The 24,249-nt window shown below is 46.5% G+C and overlaps 2 protein-coding genes across 2 annotated transcripts; one reads left to right on the top strand and one right to left on the bottom strand.

Moving 5' to 3' along the window:
* Positions 1–202: 202 nt before the first annotated feature.
* LOC101719705 (uncharacterized) lies at positions 203–7,832 on the bottom strand. Its single transcript, XM_087214214.1, is given in 5 exon segments — positions 203–1,047; positions 1,049–2,630; positions 2,633–3,723; positions 3,725–4,743; positions 7,475–7,832. Coding segments are annotated over 5 exon segments (4,782 nt in total). The 5' UTR covers positions 7,790–7,832; the 3' UTR covers positions 203–272.
* Positions 7,833–10,623: 2,791 nt separating this feature from the next.
* Positions 10,624–23,139, top strand: Snu13 (small nuclear ribonucleoprotein 13). The gene is made up of 3 exons (XM_004845507.3): positions 10,624–10,770; positions 20,361–20,481; positions 21,986–23,139. The coding sequence occupies exons 1-3, from the start codon at positions 10,768–10,770 to the stop codon at positions 22,246–22,248; spliced, it is 387 nt and encodes a 128-aa protein (XP_004845564.1). The 5' UTR covers positions 10,624–10,767; the 3' UTR covers positions 22,249–23,139.
* The last annotated feature ends 1,110 nt before the right edge of the window (positions 23,140–24,249 follow it).

Raw genomic sequence — 24,249 nt, forward strand, 5'->3', positions numbered from 1 at the left:
CATGAGAGAAACTTCAGTGGACTCTACTATGAAGACCCAGGTGGGGGACAAGTGTCTTTAGAAGATGACATTGGGCCAATCCACATTCCTCAAATCCAAAACAGGATAGAAGAGGCTTCTATCCCACCCATAAAGTGTTCCAAACCCCAAAAGGTGGCATTCAGAAAACTTATGCCAAAGAAATCTGAACCCTACAGGGCCCAAATAACCAATTTTATTAGCGGTTGGGGCTGAGCAGGCCACTCACATGTTCTGATGACTCGGCCTGTGCCCTACTTTTTAATGCCACACTGGAAGAAAAACCATTGCAAATGCTTCATAAAATGAAACCTTTGGGGAGCAGCTGTCAGATTCCATCGGGCCCCCTGACTCTGGTGGGTCTCTGTCCTGGGCAGAGCTGCCCTGGCCCAGCAGAGCCCTGGGGGCTGAAGGTCCGGCTCCAAAGCAGCACTGACTCTGATGCTGCCCTCCCCTGCATGCAGATCACCCACGTTGGGAAGCAGACTGGGACCCCTCAGGTCAAGGGCCCAAGGCTGGGGCCTGGCCAGCTGTAAGCGCCAGGACCTCATGCTCAGCCTGGCTGCAGCCCAGTAGAGACTCCTTTTGAAGCTGGAGGTGTCTGGGGAACAGGATGCAGGCTGCTGCTCAGGCCCTCCACCCTGCATGGGCTCAGGGCTTCCTTTTGCCCAGTAAGTGGGCTGCTCACTTTTGAGTCTGGGGCCCTCAGAGGCCCAAGATTTGTGCTCCTTCCATTGTTTATGGCTAGCCCTGGAGGGTGAAGTCCCTGCTCTTCTGGGAGCCCTCTCTGCTATCTCGGAGACCCCTGGCCTGATCATTGTCCTGCCTCTGCTGTTTCCACTGGAAGATTCTCCCACACTTCCTGGGCCACACCAGCTCCTAGGCTCTGCAGGGCTGTGGTTCCTGGGAGCAGGGACCCTGACCGCGGGGGCCGCTTGCTGGATCTGTCGTTCTTTGGCGCCCCCTGGTGGCGTAGCTCTCCTGGGCTTCTGAGGTGGAATGGAAATACCCGTTGGTACTGACCTGTGTGGGAAGTTTTGTACTTTTTCTTTCAGGAAGTAGAACTCTTTGAAGTGTCTTTGGAGATTTAAGGCCTGGTGTGGATCCCTGGGCTCCATGGTGCTTTTCTTGCTCTCTTTGGACCTCCTGACCTGTGCATAACCCAGGAAGGGGCCCTGAGCAAGGGCCTAAGAAGCTAAAGAGCAGATAAGACTCCAGGATCCGCCGAGGGAGGCCCCACTTCAGGTGTGCAATCCTCCGTCGCATGAGGGACTCCAGGAGCAGCTGTCTGCTCTTCTTGAGGATTGGCTGCTTGGGAGGTACAGTGGGGGCACATGCCAGGGCTCTAGCAGCGTGGGGCACTCGGGCACATGGGAGAGAGGGGCAGGCAGAGGGCACACCTAGAGACTGTGGGTTCCAGGGCTGCTGTGTCAGGCTGGAGGCCCTTGCTGGATCTACCCTTTTGTCCCCTTGCCGTCTTCTCTGGGATCCAGGTGGGGCCTGCTGGGAGGCTGGGCTGATAGCTGCTCTGTGCTCACTGGCAGGGGCTGTGCCCCATCTGGCCAGATGCTCTCCCTCCGCACCAGCCAGCAGGTAACCCCCACCCCAGCCAGGGCAAGTCTTCATCTCAGAACAGGCAGCAGGGGCTCCACCATTTACAGCCGCTGCCTGTTCCTGGTCCAAGGCCCAAGATCCAGAGCCATGGAGAGCTGTGGGCCATGCCAGGCTGCACTTTCTGGCTGTGGGCCCCTCACCCCCACAGCAGTCACTGTGGAGCCTGGCCCTGGCAGCACCCTTTCCTCTCACCTGACCCTCATCTCTGCTTCTTGGTGCTTGAGACACCGTAGCATCCTCAGGTCAGCATTTTCTCTGGCTCCCTACGTCCCAGATTTCTACAGTGTCCTCAGCTCCACTTGTGTTCTGGTTTCTTGGCCCTTGGGTCTGGGTCTCTCCATCAGTTTGCCTTGTAGGCTGTCCCTGGCCACCACTCGCTGGTGCCTGGGACTCTGTACCATCACCACCTGTTGTTCCTATCGGGTTTCTCTTCCCTCGTATTTGAATTTTCACACCATTCCCACCTCCAATCTGTTCCTGATTCTTCCATTCAGATGAACAGCTCTTTCCACTGACTTTGCTTTTTAACAGACTTAGTTTCTTACTTGTAAGTCTCTGGAACCTTCCACCACACTCATTTCCAGCCTCTTTCTGATTTCTCTTCTTTGATGCCTGATTTTCTGCCATGTTCTCTCCTCCAGTCTGATCCCAGCTTCCCCTGCCTAGAGAATAGCACTCTCCAATTTCACTCTGCAATCCTCCCTGGTTCTCTCTCTCAGGTCTCTGGGTCCTTAAACCATCTTGCCCTCCACCAACTCTCTGGCTTCTCCTCTCTGGAGCCTGGATTTCCATTCCATCCTCACTTCTCCTCTGTTCCTGATTCTTCCACTCTGACAAATGGCTCTTCCTGTCCACATCACTTCCTGCCTGGCTCTGGGTTCCCTCCCCAGCTGCCCCTGTCTCTGCACCTGCCTCCCCTCCAGCTCCTTTCAAGTTTCTCATCGTTGTTATTTGGATTTCTTCCCCATTCTCACCCCTAGCCTGCTCCCCTTTCTTCCACCCTGCTGATTTTCTCCATCAGTCTCACTTGTTAATTCTCCCCAGTTCTCTGTCTCATATGCCTGAACATTTGCACCATCCTTGCCTCTAGAATGTTCCTGATTCTTCCACTTTGGAATGTAACTCTTTCCATGAAATTCACTTCCTAGCTGACCCTGACTTTCTTCCCCAACTTCCTGGCTCTCTGCACCGCCCTCCTCTTTGACTCCACTCAGGTTTCTCTTCTCTGGCGCCTGAATGTCAGTTCTGTTCCCATCTCCAAACCACTCCTTGGTCAGCCTTCCTGCTAGATGGGTCTCCACATCACTTTCACCTCTTAACTCTCCCTTGTTCTCTGCCTCAGGCACCCGGGTGTTTGTACCATCCTCATCTCCATTCTTTCTCTGCTCACTCTCCTCTGCTGCCTGAATTTCTGTTCTATTTTCATCTCCAACCTGGCTCTGGTTCCCCTGACATGCTGTCTTCAATTCTCTGTTAAATTCACTCACCACTAGTCTCTGGTTTCCCCACCAGGGTGCTTTGATCATCACCCAATCCTTTTCTCTTATCTCCCTGAACTGCTTCTTCCTAGATATCTGAGGTTCCCCAGCATCCTCACCCCTTCCCAGGCCTTGGTCTTCCCACCCTACCTGAATAGGATGTTTTGACAATTTCCGGTTCTCTCCCCTACGAACTTCAGTATCCCTGGCTTTCTCACTTTCACCCTGATCCTGCTTTTCCTGCACTAGTGTCTGGATTTCTGCAACTTTCTCGCTTCCAATGCACTCCTGTTTCCCCCACTCCCAGGCCTGGGTCTCTGCACCATCCTGTCGTTTGACTCCCTGGTTTTCTCCCCCAGATGTCTGGCTTTGCACAGCCTCCCCACTTCCAACCTGGCCCCTGTTTTTCCCCTCTTTGACCTCTGTTTCTGCACCAGTATCCCTTCTCATCTGGCTTTGTTTCCCCTGCTCTGCAGACAAGGCCTTCTCACCATTGTCCCCTCCAGGGTGGCCCTGCTTCTCTAGTCCTCAGGCCTGGATCTCTCCCTCTTCCTCTTCTCTAGCCTCTTTCTGATTCTTCCCATCATATGTCTGTGTCTCCACAGCATTCTCACCTGTTCTTATCCTGGGACCCCCACTCGGGAGTTTGGGTCTCCACATCAGCTTTGCATCTTAGCTGTGCTTGGTTCTCCCCCACAGGAGCCTGCTTACTTTCAGCTGCACTTTGTGTTTTCTTCTCTAGTTCCTCAATTTGGGCTCTATTCTCTACTCCCATCTGGCTTTCCCACTCTGGCGTCAGGATCTCTCCATCAGTTTCTCTGATTCCTAATCTCTGCTTTCTGCATCGCAGGGCCTTCACCTCTGCACCGTCCTCTATTCCAGAGTCTGTTGGGAGTTGGCCCTCAGCTACCTGGCTCTCTCTGCCCTCTCTCTGGGTCCTCCACACAGAACCCTAGGTCTCTCCACTGTATTCTCTGCCTATTGTCTGAGTGTCACTCCGTGGTGTCCAGGTCTCTTGTGAGCTCACCCAGGCCTTCCAGGTGAGCATTCCCACTTGCTGGTTGGAAGGACAAGGCAGGGACTCTCTGGGGCAGACCTGCAGCCTCCAAACTGCAGGGTAGTCCGGGAGAGAGATGGCTAAGGTCATGGAGGTGGGGCCAGCCCTCCTGCTGAAGGTGTGCTCCTGGGGCACCAACACCTCCTGGGTCTGAACCAGCAGCTGCTCTGTCCTTTGGCGGGTGTGCAGGGCAGGGTGAAGCTGGCCATCCCTGAGATACCAGGGCACGTGCCATGCTTCCCAGGAACTGTTCTGAGGAAGCAGACAGGTGCTTGAAAGGGAGGAGGTGCCAAAGATGGACTCAGAGAGGGTGCAGGGGCTCCATGGTGAGCCCTGACACAGACGCTGTGGACAGAACAGGCACTGGGCCCAGGCTTCCTGCAGGCTCCTCTGGTATCTCCATCTCAGATTTTGGGCTGCAGGTTTGATGTGAGCTTCCAGGTCACTGAAGTGGCTAGGACTGAAGAATTCAGGAGTCAGCCCAAAGGTAGCTGCACCTTGAAGGGAACTATCCAGGTCTGGTGGGGCACCTGTGGGCGAGATCAAAGAAGCAGAGCCTTGCACACCAGTTACCTCCTATAACCCTGAAGATCAGAATGATCACCCCTACTATGCAGAGACGATGCCTGTGCTCGGAAAGGTAAAGCCACTTCATTTAAAGCAAATAGAATTTGTTCATGCAGGAGAGTGAAACCGAATGTAGTGGTGCATGCCTGTAATCCCGGCAGTCTGGAAAGCTGGCGCAAGAGGATCATGAGTTCAAGCCCAGACCAGCCTGCAAATTTGAGAAACCTTGCCTCAAAATAAAATAAATAAAATGGGCTGGGATGTAGCTGAGTGCAAAGCCCCTGGGTTCAATCCCCAATGTTACACCTAATAATAATAGTAATAATAATAATAATAATAATAATACATAAAAAAGTGAGGTATTACTCTGGGCAGGGCACTGGTTTAGACACTGGGGCACTGACAGGAACAAGACAAAGTCTCAGCTGGGAGCTATTTTCTAGACATGGAAGGAATACAGTAACCAAATATATAACAATGTTAGGAATCGAACATTGAAAATAAATCAGAGTGGGGCCGGGGTTAGCAACTTTAGACAGAGCAGTCAGGGAAGGCCTCTCAGAGTAGGTGACATATTACTGGACACCTGAATGAAGGGAAAGACAAATACAGCTATCTGAGGAAAGAGCCCTGTGCAAAGGCCCTGAGGACAGAAACAAGGCCATGTACAGGAACAGCAAAGAGGACCATTGGGTCAGGATGGAGTCAGTAACCAGGAGGGTGCTGGGAAATGACCTTGAGGACAAACACATCGGAGATGACATCAAGCCTTAGAATTGTGGTTAGGTGGGCCGAGGATTTAGCTCAGTGGTTCTGCCACCTGCCTCACAAGCGCAAGGACCTGAGTTCTACCCCCAGTACCAAAAAAAAAAAAGAATTGTGGTTAGGAACCTGAGTTTTATTCTGAGTTTGACAGGGAGCATATCCACACGAGCTGTACAGGGTTTTGAAGAGCAAAGTGTGATGATCTGTTTTTAAAAGATTGTTCTAGCTCACAAACAATGCTGCACTAAGGCAGCCATACAGATTACTCACCATATTGATACAGCGGAAATAAATGTAACTCCCAATCTGCTGGATGTCCAATATGCCAAGTTTATGTTCCCCAGAATTGAAAAGGAATTCTAAGGAACAACAGAGGTTAAGAGTAGGAAACGTTCATTGAGAGAGATAGCTCCTGAGAGACAGGAGGGGGACCTGAAAGTGGGTTGCCAGCAAGCCCATTTCTTAGAAGAAGGTTTTGTTTTGGTTTTGGTACTGGGGATTGAACTCAGGACCTTGCATGTGCGAGGCAGGCATCGAGACCACTGAGCTAAATCCCCAGCATTAGAGAAAGTTTTATAGAACAAAAGCATGAGGTGGGTACAAAATCACCAGGAAGGTACAACGTGGGTCAAAACTATGATTAACCAATAAGATTACACGTACAACCATTTAGGTAACATTGATCCAATGGGGAACCAGGTCACATAGCAGGTATACATGGAAAGAACAAAGACCTTTTAGGAAGGGTTAGATCAGGAGGTCCTGGTCAACCACCTGGGTGACTGATGTCTAGCTAGACTTTACTGGACCAAGTGATACCAATTATAATATAATCTTTAATTTATTGCTTATCCCCTGGGGAGGCATTTAGACCTGGTCATTCCATCTTTATCTTGAGGCCTGGCCTTTGACAGATGCGCCCCTAGCCACAGTTGTGATGTCTTCTCATCCTCTCCACTGACTCCCTAGAGGGCCTCGCTGTGTCTGACTGCCTAGAATATTTCTACCAACTCAGCTGTCTGTAACAATATGATTTCATACAGAAAACACTGGTCTAGTAGCAATCAGCAGAGTTGTGACTGCATTGTTTCTGGGTAGTGATCTGTTTCTGCCCCTCCCACCACCCTTTTACGGTGCTGGGGATCAAACTCAGGGCCCTCATGGGCTGGGGATTTAGCTCAGTGGTTCCAGCACCTGCCTCGCAAGCTCAAGACTGCAAGTTTGATCCTTGGTACCAAAAAAAAACAAAAAACCTGGGCCAAACTCAGGGCTTCATGAATACTAGGCAAGCAAGCACTCTACCTCTGAGCTACACCTCCAAGCCAATGGTTGATTGATTGGTTTCTTTTTCTTTTCTTTTCCTTTTCTTTCTCCCCCCCTTCTTCCTTTCCTTCCTTCCTCCCCCCCCCCCGGCCCCAGTATTGGGGATTGAATCGGCCCCTTCTCACTAAGCTGCATCCCCAACCCTTATTTTTCATTGAGAAACAGTCTTGATAAGTTGCCCAGGTTGGTCTCAAACTTGTGCTCCTCCTGCCTCAGTTTCCCAGAGGACTGGGATTATAGACATGTACCACCATTCCTGGCTGCACTGAATTTTTTATTTTTTTGGTACCAGGGATCAAACTCTGGTCCTTGCGCTTGCGCAGCAGGTGGCGAAACCACTGAATTTTTTAAAAAGAGCAAGAGAAAGAATGTTACTGTGGCTGGTGGCTGCACGGAAGAATGACCATGGCTTGGCCAGAGAGCCAGCAGGAACCAGGAAGAGGGCCATTCCTGAGGTCCAGGTGAGACCCTTTGCCAGCTCTGCCCAGGGTGGTGTGGCAAGGTTTCCAGAAGTGATCCTATGTGAAATGCAATCTGCAAGTAGTGCCCATAGGACTTGCGGATGAATTGCCATGTGTCAGTGAGGGAAACAGAACAATCCAAGTGACTCCTAGGTTTGGAGTCTGGGTGGTGGGGCCTAAGTTACTCTTCAGTTCATCTCTGGGTTCACAGGGGACGGGACAGGGTCCTTATGGCACGTGATGGGGACATTCATGGAGCTGATGGAAGGAAGTGTGAAGGGACCACTCACCTTGTTGATATTCTTCTTGATGGAGCAGATCCTGGTGAGCTTGTACAAGAAATGGCAGACCTGACAGATCAGAAAGAGGCAGAGGACAAGCAGGTTGCTGCAGCACCGGGGATCCCTGCAGCTGCAGTCCTGGGGCAGCAAGCCCTGCACCGGCTCCCACTCAGGGCCCCAAAATGGCTCCACCAGGGCACAGGCACCCAGCAGTGGCAGCAACATGGCAAAGCTTAGGTCAGATGGGTGGTGTTACAGAGTTGGAGGGCAGGACTGGTGTGGCTGACCCAGCCAGCTTGGGGCGGGGTGGCCCTGCTCCACATCACCTCTGTCACTGAGGCTGCCTCACAAAGGAACCTGATCTCGGCCGGCAGCCCTCTGTGCAGCCACGGACAGTGTTGGGAAAGTGTCCAAAAGGAGTTAAGAGAAGTAAACATCTGTTTTAAACATCCCTGTCCTTTGGAATGAAGGGACTAAGTTTCCTCCGTGTATGATGGGGTGATATAACCTGCAGTGTGTTTATTTCTCTCTATCATATTTTAATCTATTTGTCTTTCAGTTTGTTAGTTATCAAACATTTAATGAACACTGTATAGAATGCATATATTCTTTTCTTTCTTTTTTCTTTTTAAAAAAATTTTTTACACAAGATCTGTGTAGTTCAGGATGGCCTTGAACTCACTATGTAGCCCAGGCTAGCCTTGAACTTGCCACAGTCCTCCTGCCTCAGCCTCCTGAGTGCTGGGATTATAGGCATGTATCACCATGCCCTGGTATACCAGTATTCTTTTATGTTTTTTGTTTTTTGTTTTGTTTTCTTTTTTTCCAGGGATCAAACTCAGGACCTTGCGCGTGCAAGGCAGGCACGTTGCCACTGAGCTAAATCCCCAGCCCTCATGTATTCTTTTATGACTACTCAGCATCCCTTCCTCTTTGCTCACAGTATCCTGGTTTCCTGTTGGGGAATTCTTTTTCCCATCCCAGGACTGGTGTTGGCGGGAGAACAGATGGTACCCTGAAGACTCCATTTCACCCAAAAGCTATATTCGAAGTCTAAAGTAAATCAGCTGTAGTGGTGCATACCTGTAATCCCAGCACTTGGGAGGCTGAGCAAAGCTAGCCTGGGCTACATAGTGAGTTCAAGGCCAGCTTGAACTACATTGCAAAACTCTGTCTCAAAAAACCAAAATTAAAAGTACAGAGTAGCTGAACAAGCAGGGACATCACCCAGTCAGACTTAACCCTTTTGTGACTGGACTGTAAGTGATCCTTGGGGTTCCAGGGAGGGGAATCACCTATTTACCAAGGAGTTGGAATAATTTCTCTATTTTAAGAACCCAGCTGGGTGTGGTGGCACACACCTGTCATCCTAGCACTCAGGAGGCCAAGGTAGAATGACCACCTTGAGTTCAAGGCCAGCCTGAACTACAGAGCAAGACCCAGTCTCAAAAAAAAGTACTGTACCATGTATCCTGGTTGAATATCAGTCCATCTTATACCCAATACTCTCTCATAGACCCAAGCTAGAGAAGGAGTAGAGGTGTAAAATAAGTTTGGGCTTTCACTTCTAAGAGAAGGAATACGAGACTCATGAGAAAAAGAAAAGCATCCAATGGCAGCTAGAAACTGGTCCAACTTTGTCATGATGTTGCTAGGTGCTTCCCTGACATTGAAGCTTGGCCTTGGAGTTCTGTTGAACATAAACAATTTCACAAAATGCCACCATCAGACAAGGCCACTTTGTGATTATCATGACAAAAACAAAAGCATTCCTTAACCAAGTCTAAATACAGACAAAAACATGAGAACAGTCCAAAACACAAAAATGACCAAACATTCCCTTATCCTGGCTACTATGAGTGACTGTTATCTCTTTACCAGTTACAGGTTTGGCCTCTCTCCATTCCTCTCACTTTGAAGCAGAGATTAAGTTGCCCAACTGTGAAAAAGCCCATGCCCATATAACACTACAGCATATAATCTAAAGGAAACCTCATTTCTTTGGACCTCCTCAGTAAGCCCTTCATAACACCATCTTATTGGGAAGCCCAAAGTTCCCCATGGCGTGTGTTATCCCTTGTTGCAACAAGTAACAACGCTCCAGGCGTCTTTCCATGGTCTGGTGGCTGAACGGTTTAGTTTTGGCCTGATCCAAATGGTCCCAAGGTGTGTACAGCATCCGAGAGAGATGAGGAAGGATATAAGGACCAAGGAGCTCTTGGAAGTGATGAGGCATGAGTTTAGCCTTAAATAATGGAGATTTGCAGCAATACTGAGAAGAGCAGGATGCCGGCCAAAAGAAAGCCAGTGTCGGGCCGGGGATTTAGCTTAGTGGTGCCGCCGCCTGCCCCCACAAGCTCAAGGACCCGAGTTCGATCTCCAGTACCAAAAAAAAAAAAAAAAAAGGCCAGTGTCCTAATTTATCTCCAAACACAACCTGACAGTAATTCAACACCTACCTTCCTACTCCAAACCTGCTCTTCCCCACTTAATGGATCCTAACTCAATTCCCTACCAGAGATGTTGACAAGGTGTATGATGAAAAACGAATTGGGGGATTACCAATAGTTACCTTTCTTCATCAGCTTGGAGTCAGATGATTTTGAAAGCACAAAAAATGTGCTCAAGGCCCGGGTATTTAGCTCAATGGTTCCGTCGCCTGCCTCGCAAGCGCAAGGACCTGAGTTCTATCCCCGGTACCAAAAAAAAAAAAAAAAAAACGTGCTCAAAAAATGAATGATAAGTCAAGTGCCGGGGTGCACGGCTGTGGAAAGTTGAGGTAGTAGGATCAGAAATTTGAGTCTCGTCTGGGCAACCAAACTATAAAATAAGGGGGAGGGAATTGCTGGCGATGTAGCGTAGTGGTAGAGCGTCCCTGAGTTAAATCTCCCAATACTGCAAAAAAAACTGAATGGAATGGTGACGCCATTGAAATCCTCTGTTTTGGTGTGCCACTTTTTGACTGTTTAACTCATAGTTTCAGCCAATAATTTATAGCAACAGGATAGTGAAATTAAACCTCCTCAAAAAGAGACCACTTCCGCATGGGCGTTCCCTAGGAACCGAGGCCCGCCCACCCGTTGTGACGTCACGTCCGCTTCCTGCCGCGCTCGCGACCATTTCCGTTCCTTCTTAAGTGCGGCTTTCGGACTTCTGTGACGTCGGGTGCTCGTGAGGAGAGGGGAATCCGGGGAACTGCAGCCATGGTGAGTGCGTGAGTCCGGCGGAAGGACTGGGAATCGGGAGACGTTCTGTGGGATGCTTAGAATGCGCGCCGTCTTAACCACCCGATGCTGGGTGCCGCCGCCGGGCCTGACCTAGATAGAACTCAAGTAGCTGTAAGGTCCGGTCAGACGGGCCGAGGTTAGAACTAGGGAGGTTTCAGTATCCTGGCGCCTGGAGTCGGGTCTGCTTGACGGCACTTGGCTTCCGTCCTCAAGGGTTGCCGGTGAGTAGAGCGAGCATGGCCCAGCCGGGGAGAAAGACCAACCCACGTGGGAGAAAGTTGGAGGAAAGCTTCTGGCTCCATCCTTTCCTCCTTTATCTTTTTATGCGATTTTCAGAGGATAGGATGGGACCCTGGCATTCGGATCATCTTTACCTACCTACTCTATTTCCATTACTGGGTTCAGGAGAGATTTTTATCGGTTTGCACATAGTGCTTGTAGCGAGTTAACACGTGGTAGGGACTTAAAGTTTCTGCGTTTCAGGGCCGTGAGGAATGTGGAGTGACCCCAACACCCAGGCTGGAGCGCAGAAAGGACTCCTGCGAGCCAGTGTCCTCAGAAATCAGAGGTCCTGGTACCACCAGGAGTGGGAACCCCACTTGGTTGTCTACCGTTTGTGATCAACCAGGTTGTAGTTCCAATTCGTGTATCCTGCTGTAGCTGATTTGGATTGGCACTTGATAAGGAATGAATTTTGCAGAGCACATTCACTTCTATAGCGTGGTTTATCTTATTCCAGTACTAGGGACTTAACCTAGAGACTCCACACTGTGCTACATCTCCACCCCTTTTTAATTGGTTTTTGTTTTTTGTTTGTTTGTTTGGTACGGGGGATGAACACGGAGCTAAATCCCCGGTCACACCCCTTTTTAAATTTTGAGACAGGGTCTCGCTAATTGCCGGGAGGACTGGAACTTTTCCTTCCTCCTGCCTCAGCCTACCAGAGAGCTGGGATCACAGGGTGTACCACCACGCCCAGGTGTAGTGATTTTAGCTAATAGTGAATCCTTTCAGGATTACCGTCCCACTTTTGCACTTGCAACCCCTTTTTAAAGCTAGTACAAGGCAGAGTCTAGAACATGAAAGTTTCCAAACCAATTCCTTAAAAAGCTTTAAAGCTTTCTTTAAACAGTTCCATAAAAAGCTTTGAAATCTGTTCATCTCAGATGGAACTTCGCAGCAGTTTTCTTCAACTGTACCATAGGGGAATAACAATGTATGAGGATGTTGAGAGATCAAAGGAGGTAGTGGGTTAAACGGAGCCCTAATACTTGATACAGAGGGTGCAGTCATGCATCACTTAAGGACAGCGATGTGTTCTGAGAATTGTGTTTAACGGATTTTGTGATTGTGTGAACATCATAGTGTGCATGAACAGTTATATGTTAATGCACCAGTCATTCTTGTCTGTGGCCTCTTTACGAAATCAAGAAATGCAGCAAACCAGAGGTGTATAAGGGATGTTACTCTCACTGAGCTACATTTCCAGCTTTATTTTGAGGCAGGGTTGCACTATGTATATTGGCCAGGCTGGGCTTGAATTGGCAATCCTGCCTCAACCTCTGTAAGAGTGCTGGAATTACATGTGTGCACCACCACACCCAGCTGTTAATGTCATTTATTTACCAAATAATTACATATTGTGCAAAATTGTTTTTCTTTCTCCTTCCTCCCTGCCTGTGCTGGGTATTGAGCACAGGGCCTCCACGTGCTAGCCAAGTGCTTTACCACTGAGCTGCACCCCATCTCTGTGCTATACTTTTATATGGATACAGCTAGCAGTGCAGTAGGTTTATTTACACCACCATCATCACAAACACATGAGTAATGCATGGCTGCAGTGTCACTGGACTATAGGAATATTTCAGCTTCACAATAATGTATGGGACAGCTGTTTAAAAACAGACCATTTGGCCAGGGATTTAGCTTAGTGACACCGCACCTGCCTTGGAAGCCCAAGATCCTGAGTTTGATCCCCGATGCCACCAAAAAAAACAAACAAACAAAGAAATACAGTCTGTTTGGCCTGTGAGTATGTTTGTTAAATCAGAACCCTATAGTTTTTTAGTTTTTGTGAGACAGGATCTCACTATAAGTTCAGGCATGCCTCAAACTCAAGGTGATACTCCTGCCTTAGCCTCCTGAGTGCTGTGTTCACCACTGTGCCTGGCAACCCTGCAGGTTTTGGCTGTCTTGGTTCTTTAGTATACAGGGAAAGAAAACTGATCAACCTAGGGATTTAAGTTGAGTAACAGTATGATTTCATTCACTCATGTAGCATAAATTAAAACATGAATAAATATATGCTAAGCAAGTTTTAATTTGTGATTATAAGCTACTAGTTTGTTGGTTTTAAAATTCTTGTTGACTGAAATTTAAGAATATAAACTGGGCCGGTCATGTGGCACACGCCTGCAGTCCCAGCACCCTGAGAGACTGAGGCAGGAACATCACAAGTTAGAGCGCAGCCTAGGCAATGTTGTGACCTTGTAAGATCCTGTCTCAGAATTATAAAAAGGGGTTTAGGGATGTAGCTTAATGCAAAAGCCCTGAATTCAATCCCCAATCTCCTCTTCACCCCTCAAAAAAAGAATGCAAAGAAGGCCAGGAATGGGCCGGGGATTTAGCTCAGTGGTTCCACCATCTTCCTCACAAGCGGAAAGACCCAAGTTCGATCCCCGGTACCAGAAAAAAAAAAGGCCAGGCATGATGGCACACCCCTGTAATCCCAGCATTCAAGAACTGAGGCAGGAAGATTGTGGAGAGTTTGAGGCCAGTCTGGGCTACATAGTGAGTTCAAGTCCAGCCTGAACTACACAGCAAGACCCTGTCTAAAAAGAGAAAAGAAAAAAAGAAAGAAAAGCTAAAGCTAGGCAGACATTTATAATTCCAGCTGCCCAGGAAATTGAGGTAGGATTGTTTGAGTTCAAGAGTTAGGGCCAGCTTGTGTAGCCTAGCAAGTCCCTTTTTCAAAAAACAAAAGAGGGCCGGGGATTTAGCTCAGTGGTGCAGCACCTGCCTCACAAGTGCAATGTCCTGAGTTTGATCCCCGGTACCAAAAAATAAATAAAAATTTAAAAAGGAAGACTATATGGTTTCACTGCCTGCTGCCCAAGCGCGAGGACCCGAGTTTGATCCCCAGTACCAAAAAAAAATAAAAAATAATAAATAAATAAAAAGGAAGAATATAAAGAGAACAGACTTAACCCATAGAGGGAAAAATAATGGAAAAAATAGTAATAAATAGAAAGGAAACAGGTGAAACAAGTGGAAGGTACAAAATATTTGTACCCAATATATCAATATTTAAATTTGAAATGGAGTCTGAGTGCTCCAGTTGTTTTATATACCATAAAATTCATCTGTTTAAAATTGACTCCGTGGCTTTTTATATATATACCCAATTGTGTACCTGTCACTGTATCTAGTTTTAGAGGATTTTTGTAACCCCCAAAAGAAACCTACCTGTTAACTAATAATAAAAAATAAATAATCTTAAGTTGGCTTCTTTTGACAAGGCAGAAGTAAAATAAGTACACTAGAAAGTGAAGGAAGTGTCCTGTCTGTGTGTGTGGTGCTGGGAATCAAACCCAAGGCCTCATGCATCTAGCCAAGCACTCTACTGCTGAGCTATGTCTCTAGCACCAAAGTCAAATTTTTTTCTGTACATGGGACTGAACCTGGGCCCTTTGCACTGAGCTGCATCCCCAGCCCTTTTTTATTTTTCATTTTTGAGACAGAGTCTCACTAAATCACTAAGTTACTCAAGATGGGCTTGAATTTGTAGTTCTTTTCAGAGTGTTAAGATTACAGGCATGTACCCCATTTGTAAATATTCATAACCTGAAGTATCTAGGAATAAATCTCAAGATATTAAGCCTTGGGCCAGGGATTTAGCTCAGTGGTTCCGCCACCTGCCTAGCAAGCATGAGGTCCCAAGTTCGATCCCTGGTCTCCCCCCCCCCCCCCAAAAAAAAGGATTAAGCCTTTATGTAGAAAATTATAAAATCACTGAAGAGCTGAGTATACATAAATATTCCAATGGATTGACAGATTCTGTATTCTAAAAATTTTTTCCCCAAATTGGGTTTACATCAAAACTATTCAGGGCCGGAGACTTAGCTCAGTGGTTTCACCGCCTGCTGTGCAAGCACAAGGACCCGAGTTCAATCCCTGGTACCAAAAAAACCCCCAAAACTGTACATCACACAGTTCCAAAAATCTTTCTTTGGTGTACTTTGAGAAGCTGATTCTAAAATATATTGAGAAGAGCAAATAAGATAAGACCTTTCATTCCCTACTTTTTAGTGTGTGAGAAATAGGGTCTTGCTATGTAGCCCAGGCTGTTCTCAATTTGCAACAATCCTCCTGCCTCAGCCTACCAAGCGCTAGGATTACCAGCACGCTCCACGATGCCCTGATCCTTCCCTATTTCTGAGAACTCCACCCCTCATCTAGATCCTCTCCATCATCTGTGACAGGTTCACCTAGTGTAGTGTGCAAGAACACGAGACTTTCCAGTGCACCTTCACTTTTGCTGTCACTTCCACTGACATCACTCTTAGACTGCTTCACCTTTAGGGAAGGGCATTTCTGTGCCTTGGCTGTATTGGGCATTGGAACCCACTGGGGTAGATGTGATGATAATGAGGGTGTCCCGTTCCTGCCAGGCAACCCACTTGTCCCCACTGGGAACCACAAAAGGATATGGATTTCATGATCCAGGCTTCACACCCAGGGTTAACCTTGCCACATCGCTGTGGACAGACCGTCAGTGGTGCACATGATGGCAACATGGTGGCACCCGGATTATAGTATAAATGTACCTCTTTATGTAATTGTATATTTATAAGAAAGCCTCAGGAAGCCAGGTGTGGTAGGCAAGCCTGTAATCCTAGCCCTCAGGAGGCTGAGGCAGGAGGAGTGCCACAAGTTCAAGGCCAGCCTGGGCTACACAGCAAGATGCTGTCCCAAAAAAAAAAAAAAAAAAAGACTGAGGGAAAACAAGTGAGGAATGAATGGAGATGGTTAGGGAAAGAGGGTAGTTAGGTAGAAGGAATGAAACAGGCCAGACCATCCATTTGGTTGGCTGGATTATTTTAACATCATTTTATTCATACTTGCTCTGCTATTAAAACACCTCAAAGCTTTATTTTTAAGCAATGAAATATATTTTTTTTTTTTTGGTACCGGGGATTGAACTTGGGTCCTTGCACTTGCAGGGCAGGCGCCGGAACCACTGAGCTAAATCCCCGGCCCTAGCAATGAAATATTTTATTGACCTTTATATATATAAACCATACCAGTAAAATAAATTTTAATTACATAATACAAAGAAAATTATAGTAAGTTACTGCTATTTAGTGTCATTACTTTTTAAGCTAATAGTGTTGTGGTGCAACTTTTAGTCCCAGGACTCTGGGAGGCCGAGGGAGGAGGAGGGTCACAAGTTTGAGCCCAGCCTTGGCAAGACCCCGGCTCAAATACAGAATTTTAAAAGGGCTGGGGATGCAAAGGCCCATCAACCAACAAATGGCAAGATCCTTTTTTTTTTTTGGTACTGGGGATCGAACTTGGGTCCTTGCACTTGTGAGGCAGGTGGCAGAACCACTGAGCTAAATCCCCGGCGCCCAATCAACCAACAAATGGATAAAAAAGATGTGTGGTAGTTTTGTTTTTTTTTTAATACAGTGGAGTACTATGCCATAAAGAAGGATGAGCTTGAGATATTTGTAGCTAAATGGATGGACCTTGAGACCATACTCTTACGTGAAATAAGTTGGGCATACGTGTTTAAATACCACATTGTTTCTCTGGTGTGAGAAAACACAAGTGGAAATAAGGACTAAAATATATAATAGATATTGGAAAATGAGAAGAAAATGTTCAAAACAGAAGGGGGGAACAAGGGAGGAATGAGGAAGGAAGGGACAAGAAAAAAGTGAAAATAGAAGGAAAAATGAAAACAAAGCTTTTGCATATATGGGGGGCTCAAGGGAGGGGGAAAAGGCAAAAAAGGAGGCAGGATATATCATGTACAGGTGCAAATTCCTTATGAGTGTTACCATTATGTATATCTAAATGTACTAAATGTTTTACTTAAAAGGGGGGGGTGATCATACCACAGCGATGTATATGCACCCATGTTTATAGCGGAACAGTTTGTAATACATAAAGCTTGGAAACAGCCAAAATGCCCATCAACTGGAGAGACTGGATAAAGAAGATATTTTTTTTTTATAAAATGGAGTACTACTCAGCCATAAAGAATGAGAAACTAGAGACATTTATAGCTAAGTGGATGCATATTGAGGCCATACTCTTAAGTGAAATAAATAAGACACATGTGTAAATACCGGATAGTTTCTCTAGTGTGAGAAACTGAAAATGTAAATAAGGATTAAAACGAATAATTGATAATTTGAAATAGGAAGAAAAGGTCCAAAGGGGTAGGGGAAGTGGGAGGGGAAGGAGAAAGGAAAAATTATGAGAAAAGGAAAAAGTGGAAACAAAGTTTTTGTAAATAGGGAAGGGTGGAGGGGGTGAAGGGAGGACAGGGAATGGGGAAAAATAAGAACCAAGATATATCATGTACAGGTACAAGTACCCAATGATAAATGTAAATGGATATGTAAAATGTACCAATAAAAGAATTTAAGGAAAAAAAATAAAATTGTGGCTATTTTGAACCAGAAAAAAATGGGGGTGTGTGTGGCTGGGGATGTACCTTAGTGTGACAACTGCAGCTTCACTCCCCAGTACCAGAAAATATTTAAAAATTTGTTTTAAATTGTTAAAGGGGGATATAGTATGTATTGGTCTTTCCCAGTAATGAATAATGACTTTAGTTCTTTTTTTTTTTGGTACCAGGGATCGAACTCAGGTCCTTGCGCTTGCACAGCAGGTGGTGAAACCACTGAGCTAAGTCCCTGCCTCTTTAGTTCTTAATTATAATTCAGAAGAATTTCAACTAACATGAGGTTATTGGTCTTGTTAGCCTTGCTCCCACATGGTAGGCTCACTCTGGCGTTTTCTCCAAAACCTGATGAGTCTGTCCTAATGAAACTTTTTCTCAGTACTGGAGACTGAGTCCAGGAGTTGCTGAGCTGTGTTCTCAAGCCTTGGTTTTTTGGGGGGTTTTTTATTTTTTATTTTATTTTTATTTTTATTTTGGTACCGGGGATCGAACTCGGGTCCTTGCACTTGTGCAGCAGGCAGCAAAACCACTGAGCTAAATCCCCGGCCCTGTTTTTTTTTTTATTTTGAGACTCTCACTAAGTTGCCTGGGCTGGGCTGGAACTTGAGACCCTCCTGCCTAAGCCTCCCAAAGTGCTGGGATTACAAGTGTGCATAGACATGCCTAGCTTTATTTATATTTCTATGTTATGCAGAGAGATTGTATTTTTCACCAATTTTCTAAATATGAATTTTTGTTAAAGACAAGAATTACAGCAATTTAAAGATCTGAAAGGCTTTCATTTTGCCATTCTAAAATTTGGCAACACTTTATTCCACAAAAGAGAATAAGTATTCTGGTGGGATGAGCAGAAAGAGGTTGGTTTCATAGGCAGAAAAGAGCTGAAACAAAGAACAAAAGGTAGATTGGTCATTTCAGTTACTTTCTCTATAGGCCTGGCACAGGAGACAAAACAATACAAACCTATAGCGATGCAGTTTTCTCAGTGTAAGTAGGGCCCTGCCTGACTGGTGTGTCAAGACAGAGTGGCAGCAGTTTGGTTTATTAGGTGGAAAGATGATTGAGGAGAAACTTGTCGTGTACTGTGCAATACCATCCATAGTGAGAAAGGCAAGATGGATGCTTGATTGTTTTCTTTTACCAGTTTTTGGTTTTGTTTTTTGAGACAGGGTCTCCTGTAGTTCAGGGTGGCCTTGAACTCACTGTGTAGCCCAGGCTGGCCTCAATGATGTTCCTGCCTCTGCCTCCTGAATGCTGAGATTAAAGGTGTGTGCCACCACACCCAGCTCTCTTTACCAGTTTAAAACACTGCATTGACACTATTAGCTATTTTGGAGCTATGTAGATTTGTGTATTTGAAAAAATGATTATTTTACTTTATTTACTTGTTTGGTTTTTTTTTTTTGGTACCAGGGATCAAACTCTGGACCTTGTGCTTTCGAGGTAGGTGGCAGAATCACTGAGCTAAATTCCCAGCCCTATTTGTTTTTTTGAGACAGAGTGTTAGTTACTATGTGGTTCAGGAAGGCCTTGACCTAGCAGTGATCCTACTAGGATCAATGCCTCAGCCTCCCAAGTGCTGGGGTTACAGGTGTGTGCCACCACGCCTGGCATAAAAAAGGATATTTTTTGAAAAGGAAACACAGGGGCTGGGGATTTAGCTCAGTGGTTTTGCCACCTGCTGTGCAAGCACAAGGACCCGAGTTCGATCCCCAGTACCTAAAAAAAAGAAAAAAAAAAAAGCAAACACAAACAATTGTGTATACAGACTCTTTTTTGTGTGTGTGTATACAGACTCTTAATTGTGTGTCAAATTGATTACTACCAGGAGAAAATGAATTTAAATAACTTTTGCACATGGTATTCTCCGTTTGTGTTTTTTTGTTTGGTTTGGTACCAGGGATTGATTGAACTTGGGACCTTGCTCTTGCAAGGCACCGGTGGCTGCACATGGTACTCTTACTGTATGGCTGTGGCAGGTTACATCCTAAGAAGAAAAAGAAATTTTGACCCTGGTGAATTTATTGGAAGTAACTATTTGAGTATATTGTAGGATAGACTAAGAAAGGAAGTATTTTCATGTGTTGGAAACCAGGATTCCCACCAAAGACTAAAAAAGATTTGCATATAAAATGGAGAATGACGAGAGAATTTGTGCTGCATTTACTGTAAATTATACCTTAATTTTGATTCAGTAAATTTGTGGGTTATGAAAATCCAAATTTTTTATTTATTTATTTTTTGGTACTGGGGATCAAACTTGGGTCCTTGCACTTGCGAGGCAGGTGGCAGAACTACTGGGCTAAATCCCTGGCCCTGAAAATCCACATTTAAAGATTACTCTGTGGCAGTGGTGGTGAACCTGTGGCATGTGTGCTGTAGCTGGCTGTTTTATTATTGAAAGTTCTAAAAGGTTCGCCATCACTGCTGCATGGAAATTCAAATGGATGCTGAACCATAGGTGCCGGTTTATAATCCATTTACAGTACTGTTACCAAGCAGCAGGATAGAGAGGCAAATGAAGGTATGTGTTAGGAGACCTTAATGGGCTGTGTAATTGTTTACTCCCCTTAGTATATTTTATCTTTTTTTTTTTTTTTTGGTACCGGGGATCAAACTCCGGTCCTTGCACTTTCGAGGCAGGTGGCAGAAACACTGAGCTAAATCCCTGGCCCCTCCCCTTAGAATATTTTAGTTTCTCTAAACTGTAGAGTAAACAGGCTGTGTTAATGAAAGTGTGTGTGTTTGGAGGTGCAGTTGCAGTGAAGCAAGCTGGCCACCATGTCTCTTGTTTCCAATTATGTATTGTTAACTCATCTGAAGTGGCATCTAGTCCAGCTTGACTAATGCTTGTGTTTCCTCCTCGCCCCAGACTGAGGCTGACGTTAACCCGAAGGCCTATCCCCTCGCAGATGCGCACCTCACCAAGAAGCTGCTGGACCTTGTTCAGCAGTCATGCAACTACAAGCAGCTCCGGAAAGGAGCCAACGAGGGTAAGGCAGCCACAGGGGCTATGGGGGGCCTCTCAAGGGCAATAGCTCTGTCTGGGACCTCTAGTCCAGATTTCCAGTTAGGAAGGAAAGCTGGTGGTTTTTGTTTTCTCTCCCCCTCCCTGGATATTCTTATCTGGTCATGGGAGGGCTTAAGAACAATACTTTGGCATTAGATGCTAATGTACTCAGAACTACCTTTATCTCTTAATATATAAATGATTTTTTTTTTTTTTTTTTTGTACCAGGGATCGTCGAACTCAGGTCCTTGCACTTGCGTAGCAGGCAGCGAAACCACTGAGCTAAATCCCCAGCCCTATAAATGCATTTTATTTATTTCTGTGGGACTTTGAAAGGCAGCTGTTGGAAATTCAGTGTAGGCCAGGGATTTAGCTCAGTGGTTCCAGCGTCTGCCTCGAGAGTGCAAGGTCCCAACTTTGATCCTCGGTACTAAGAAAAAAGAGAGAAAGAAAATTTAGTGTATTAATTTTGCTCTTTTTTTTTGGTACCGGGGATCGAACTTAGGACCTTGTGCTTGGGAGGCAGGCAGGGAGCCACTGAGCTAAATTCTCGGCCCTGTGTGTTAACTTTGTGTCCACTCCAGAACCATCAAAAGGAAAGGAATATTAATACTCTGTATCTCTAATACCATGAGTATTCAACATCCAGGAATTTGATTTGCTTCTCAGAAATATTCCCCTTTTGTGTTTTTTTTTAAACAGCAATTTTTTAGTAGAATAAATACATATGCAATGACATTTCTGCCCAGAGATAATATAGAATTTTTGTGGTACTAGGGGTTGAACTGAGAGACTACATCCCCAGTCGTAGTTTTTGTTGTGTTTTTTTTTTGGTACCGGGGATTGAACTCGGGTCCTTGTGCTTGCGCAACAGGCGGCAAAACCACTGAGCTAAATCCCCGGCCCTGTTGTTTGTTTTTTGAGACAGGCTCTCACTCTGTAGTTCAGGCTGGCCTCATATTCACAGCAGTCCTCCCTGGGGCTAAGTGTTGGGATTACAGGCGTGTACCACTGTTCCCAGCAGAGGACTCCTTTACATTCGCTTATGCTCCAGTGAAGGAAGACAGAATTTGTATGTCTGGAGGGAAAGAGTTCTGTAAAGAAAAAGGGAGTAAGAAGGGGATGGCAATATTCAGGTGAGGTCTTCCCAAGGAGGCAGTTTGGTTGGTGAAGTGTGCGCTGTGCTGCTTCATGCTGGTGGGCTCAGCAGTTGGGCTGGTACAGTTGGGCACCAAGGAGATGATGGTGACTTGCACACAGGAAAGCAGCAGTCAGGTTGAGGTTGTTTGAGGAAGAGGCATTGAAGATGGCTACTTGGTGTGTGGCGCCCTTCCCACATCCCAGCCCGCTCCAGGGCATAACTGCTTGTGCCTGGGCCTTTGCTCAGTTTTCTTGCACTTGTCCTCCTTTCCTGGGAAATTGCTTTGTTGTGGCTGCACAGCCCGACCCCCACATCACACGTTAGCCTCAAGTCCTTGTCTCCACAGCCACCAAGACCCTCAACAGGGGCATCTCTGAGTTCATTGTGATGGCTGCAGACGCGGAGCCCCTGGAGATCATCCTGCACCTCCCGCTGCTGTGTGAAGACAAGAATGTGCCCTATGTGTTCGTGCGCTCCAAGCAGGCGCTGGGGCGGGCCTGTGGGGTCTCCAGGCCGGTTATTGCCTGTTCTGTCACCATCAAAGAAGGTTCTCAGCTGAAGCAGCAGATCCAGTCCATCCAGCAGTCTATTGAACGGCTCTTGGTCTAAGCCTCTGGCCTCTGCCCTGCTCTCCCTGCTACTCCACCTCCAAAGTTGTGTATCATATTATCTGTGTTAGCATGTAGTATTTTCAATAGCTTCATTATAAATATTGTCTAAATCTGGTTTCTGGGTTTTGTATTGTTTTGTGTTATGGGGTGGTTTTTCCCTATCTCCCCTTCCACCCTCCCTGCCATCCTTTTATCCTCCCCATTGAAAAATGAGCTAATGCCCAGAACACAGAGAAGCAGAGTGGTGGCACCATTTAAAGGCAGGAAGAGGCAGGAGAGACCTGACCAAGATGGAGATCTGGTGGCCCTGCTGTGTGCGGGGGACGATGGGAGCCAACACCAGCCACTTGAGCCTCTTGTGTCTGGCATGCAGAATAGCTGCATGTGACCATGGCTGAGGAATTGTCTTTGCTTGCTAGAGGATTCCATACCGTCTGCCATGATTTTACTGGGCTGGTGTCCAAGAGCCCCTTACTAATGTACCCCTGGGTGCTTCTGACTGTGTGATGTGTTCACAGGCCAGCCCCATCTGTGCCCCTAGCCCGAGGGTGGGTGGCAGAGCAGCACACCACAGGGATGGGCTGAGGATTCTAGCCTGTTGACCTGGGTCTTGAGTCAGGAGGGTCAAGGGCGGCAGAATCTGCTGATGCTGGGGTGGAGGGTTTGGGGAAATCATAGGGACCTGGCTGGAAGCCATGGCAGAGACAGCACAACCAGGAAGCCCCTCTGGTGAATGAAGATTTATTGCCTCAGTGGCCACTTGGACCAGCTCTGGGAGCCCACACCTCTGTTTCCTGCCAGTGTGTGTCAAGTGTATTCTTCACTTCATGAGGAGAGTCCTAATGTGTCATTCACTTTTGAACATTTTAATAAATCTCTTCAAACTCCATTTTAAAGTGTGGCCGTGTCTGATTCTTGGTGGGTGTCCAGCTAATAGTTGAATGAAGAAATGTTTAGCATTACTAGAGTGGTTATAGCTGCTTCCCTCTCACCCTTTCTTAGTAATAGGGCTTGAACCCAGGTTTACCACTGAGCTACATCCCTAGCCTTTCTTTCTTATTTATTTTTTAATTTATTTATTCTGAAGCAAGGTTTTGCAAGTTGCCCAGGCGCTGAGTTGCTAGGATCACAGGCATTGCACCTGGCTAAGATGTCTTCTGGTACAGAGTCAGTCATTGGAGTGTTGCTATGACTCCAGAACACGCTTTCTCTCAGCAATATTGACATGTGGGACTGGTTGATTTTTTTTGTTAGAGGTTGTCTTGCATGTTACCAGATGTTTAGCAGCATCCTTGCCCTCTGCCCACTAGGTGGCCGTTTTCCATCCCCAATCAAAAAACATCTCCAGACACTGCCAGATGTCTCCTGGGGGACAAAATCCCCCAAGCTGAGAACCCCTGCAGAGTTACAGTTCCTAGTAACCCTTGGTATGTACAGGTTTGGTGTTGGGTGACTGAAGCCTCTGCCCCCTCACCAGCCTTTTGCACTGGGATTTATCTGAGGGTAAGTTACCGTGAGTGCCTAATACCTCAGCTTGAGAGATTACAAGGTGCAAATAACTGGGAACCATAGTTGTCAAATTAGTGAGGGTAGGTCTGACACCAATATGGTGACCTTCCAGGAGCAGGGGACCATCAGGCTACATGGCAGCCTACTGATCGGCAGTAGGCTTGTGTTTGCAAATAGCCACTGAACTGTAGCCTAAGTAGCACAGTGCAACCCCATCTTGAAGGGAGAAAAGAGAAAAGGTCTATCTTGCCCAGGCTGGGCTCAAACTATGCTAACGATCCTGCCTCAGCTTCCTGGGTAGCTAGCTAGGTCTACAGGCCTGTGCCACTGCATCTGGCCAAAATCCCATCTCAAAAAAAAAGACATTGTAGCTTCTGCCTTCATTCAGATCACTGGCTCTCAGGAGAGGTCCCAGAGGCCTCTAGCCAACAGCTGGAACCAACCTTTTCAGCTGTGGGAACAAGCCTGTCTCATTTGTACCTGTGGGGTT

This window comes from Heterocephalus glaber, unplaced genomic scaffold, assembly GCF_053883595.1.
Source record: "Heterocephalus glaber isolate CG9 unplaced genomic scaffold, H.glaber_assembly_v1.0 deba00001444, whole genome shotgun sequence".
Classification (NCBI taxonomy): Eukaryota; Metazoa; Chordata; class Mammalia; order Rodentia; family Bathyergidae; genus Heterocephalus; species Heterocephalus glaber.

Coding starts and splice junctions, on each gene's coding strand:
- Snu13 (XM_004845507.3), top strand. Junction 20,482..21,985: donor CCGGAAAGGAGCCAACGAGG/GTAAGGCAGCCA, acceptor TTGTCTCCACAG/CCACCAAGACCCTCAACAGG.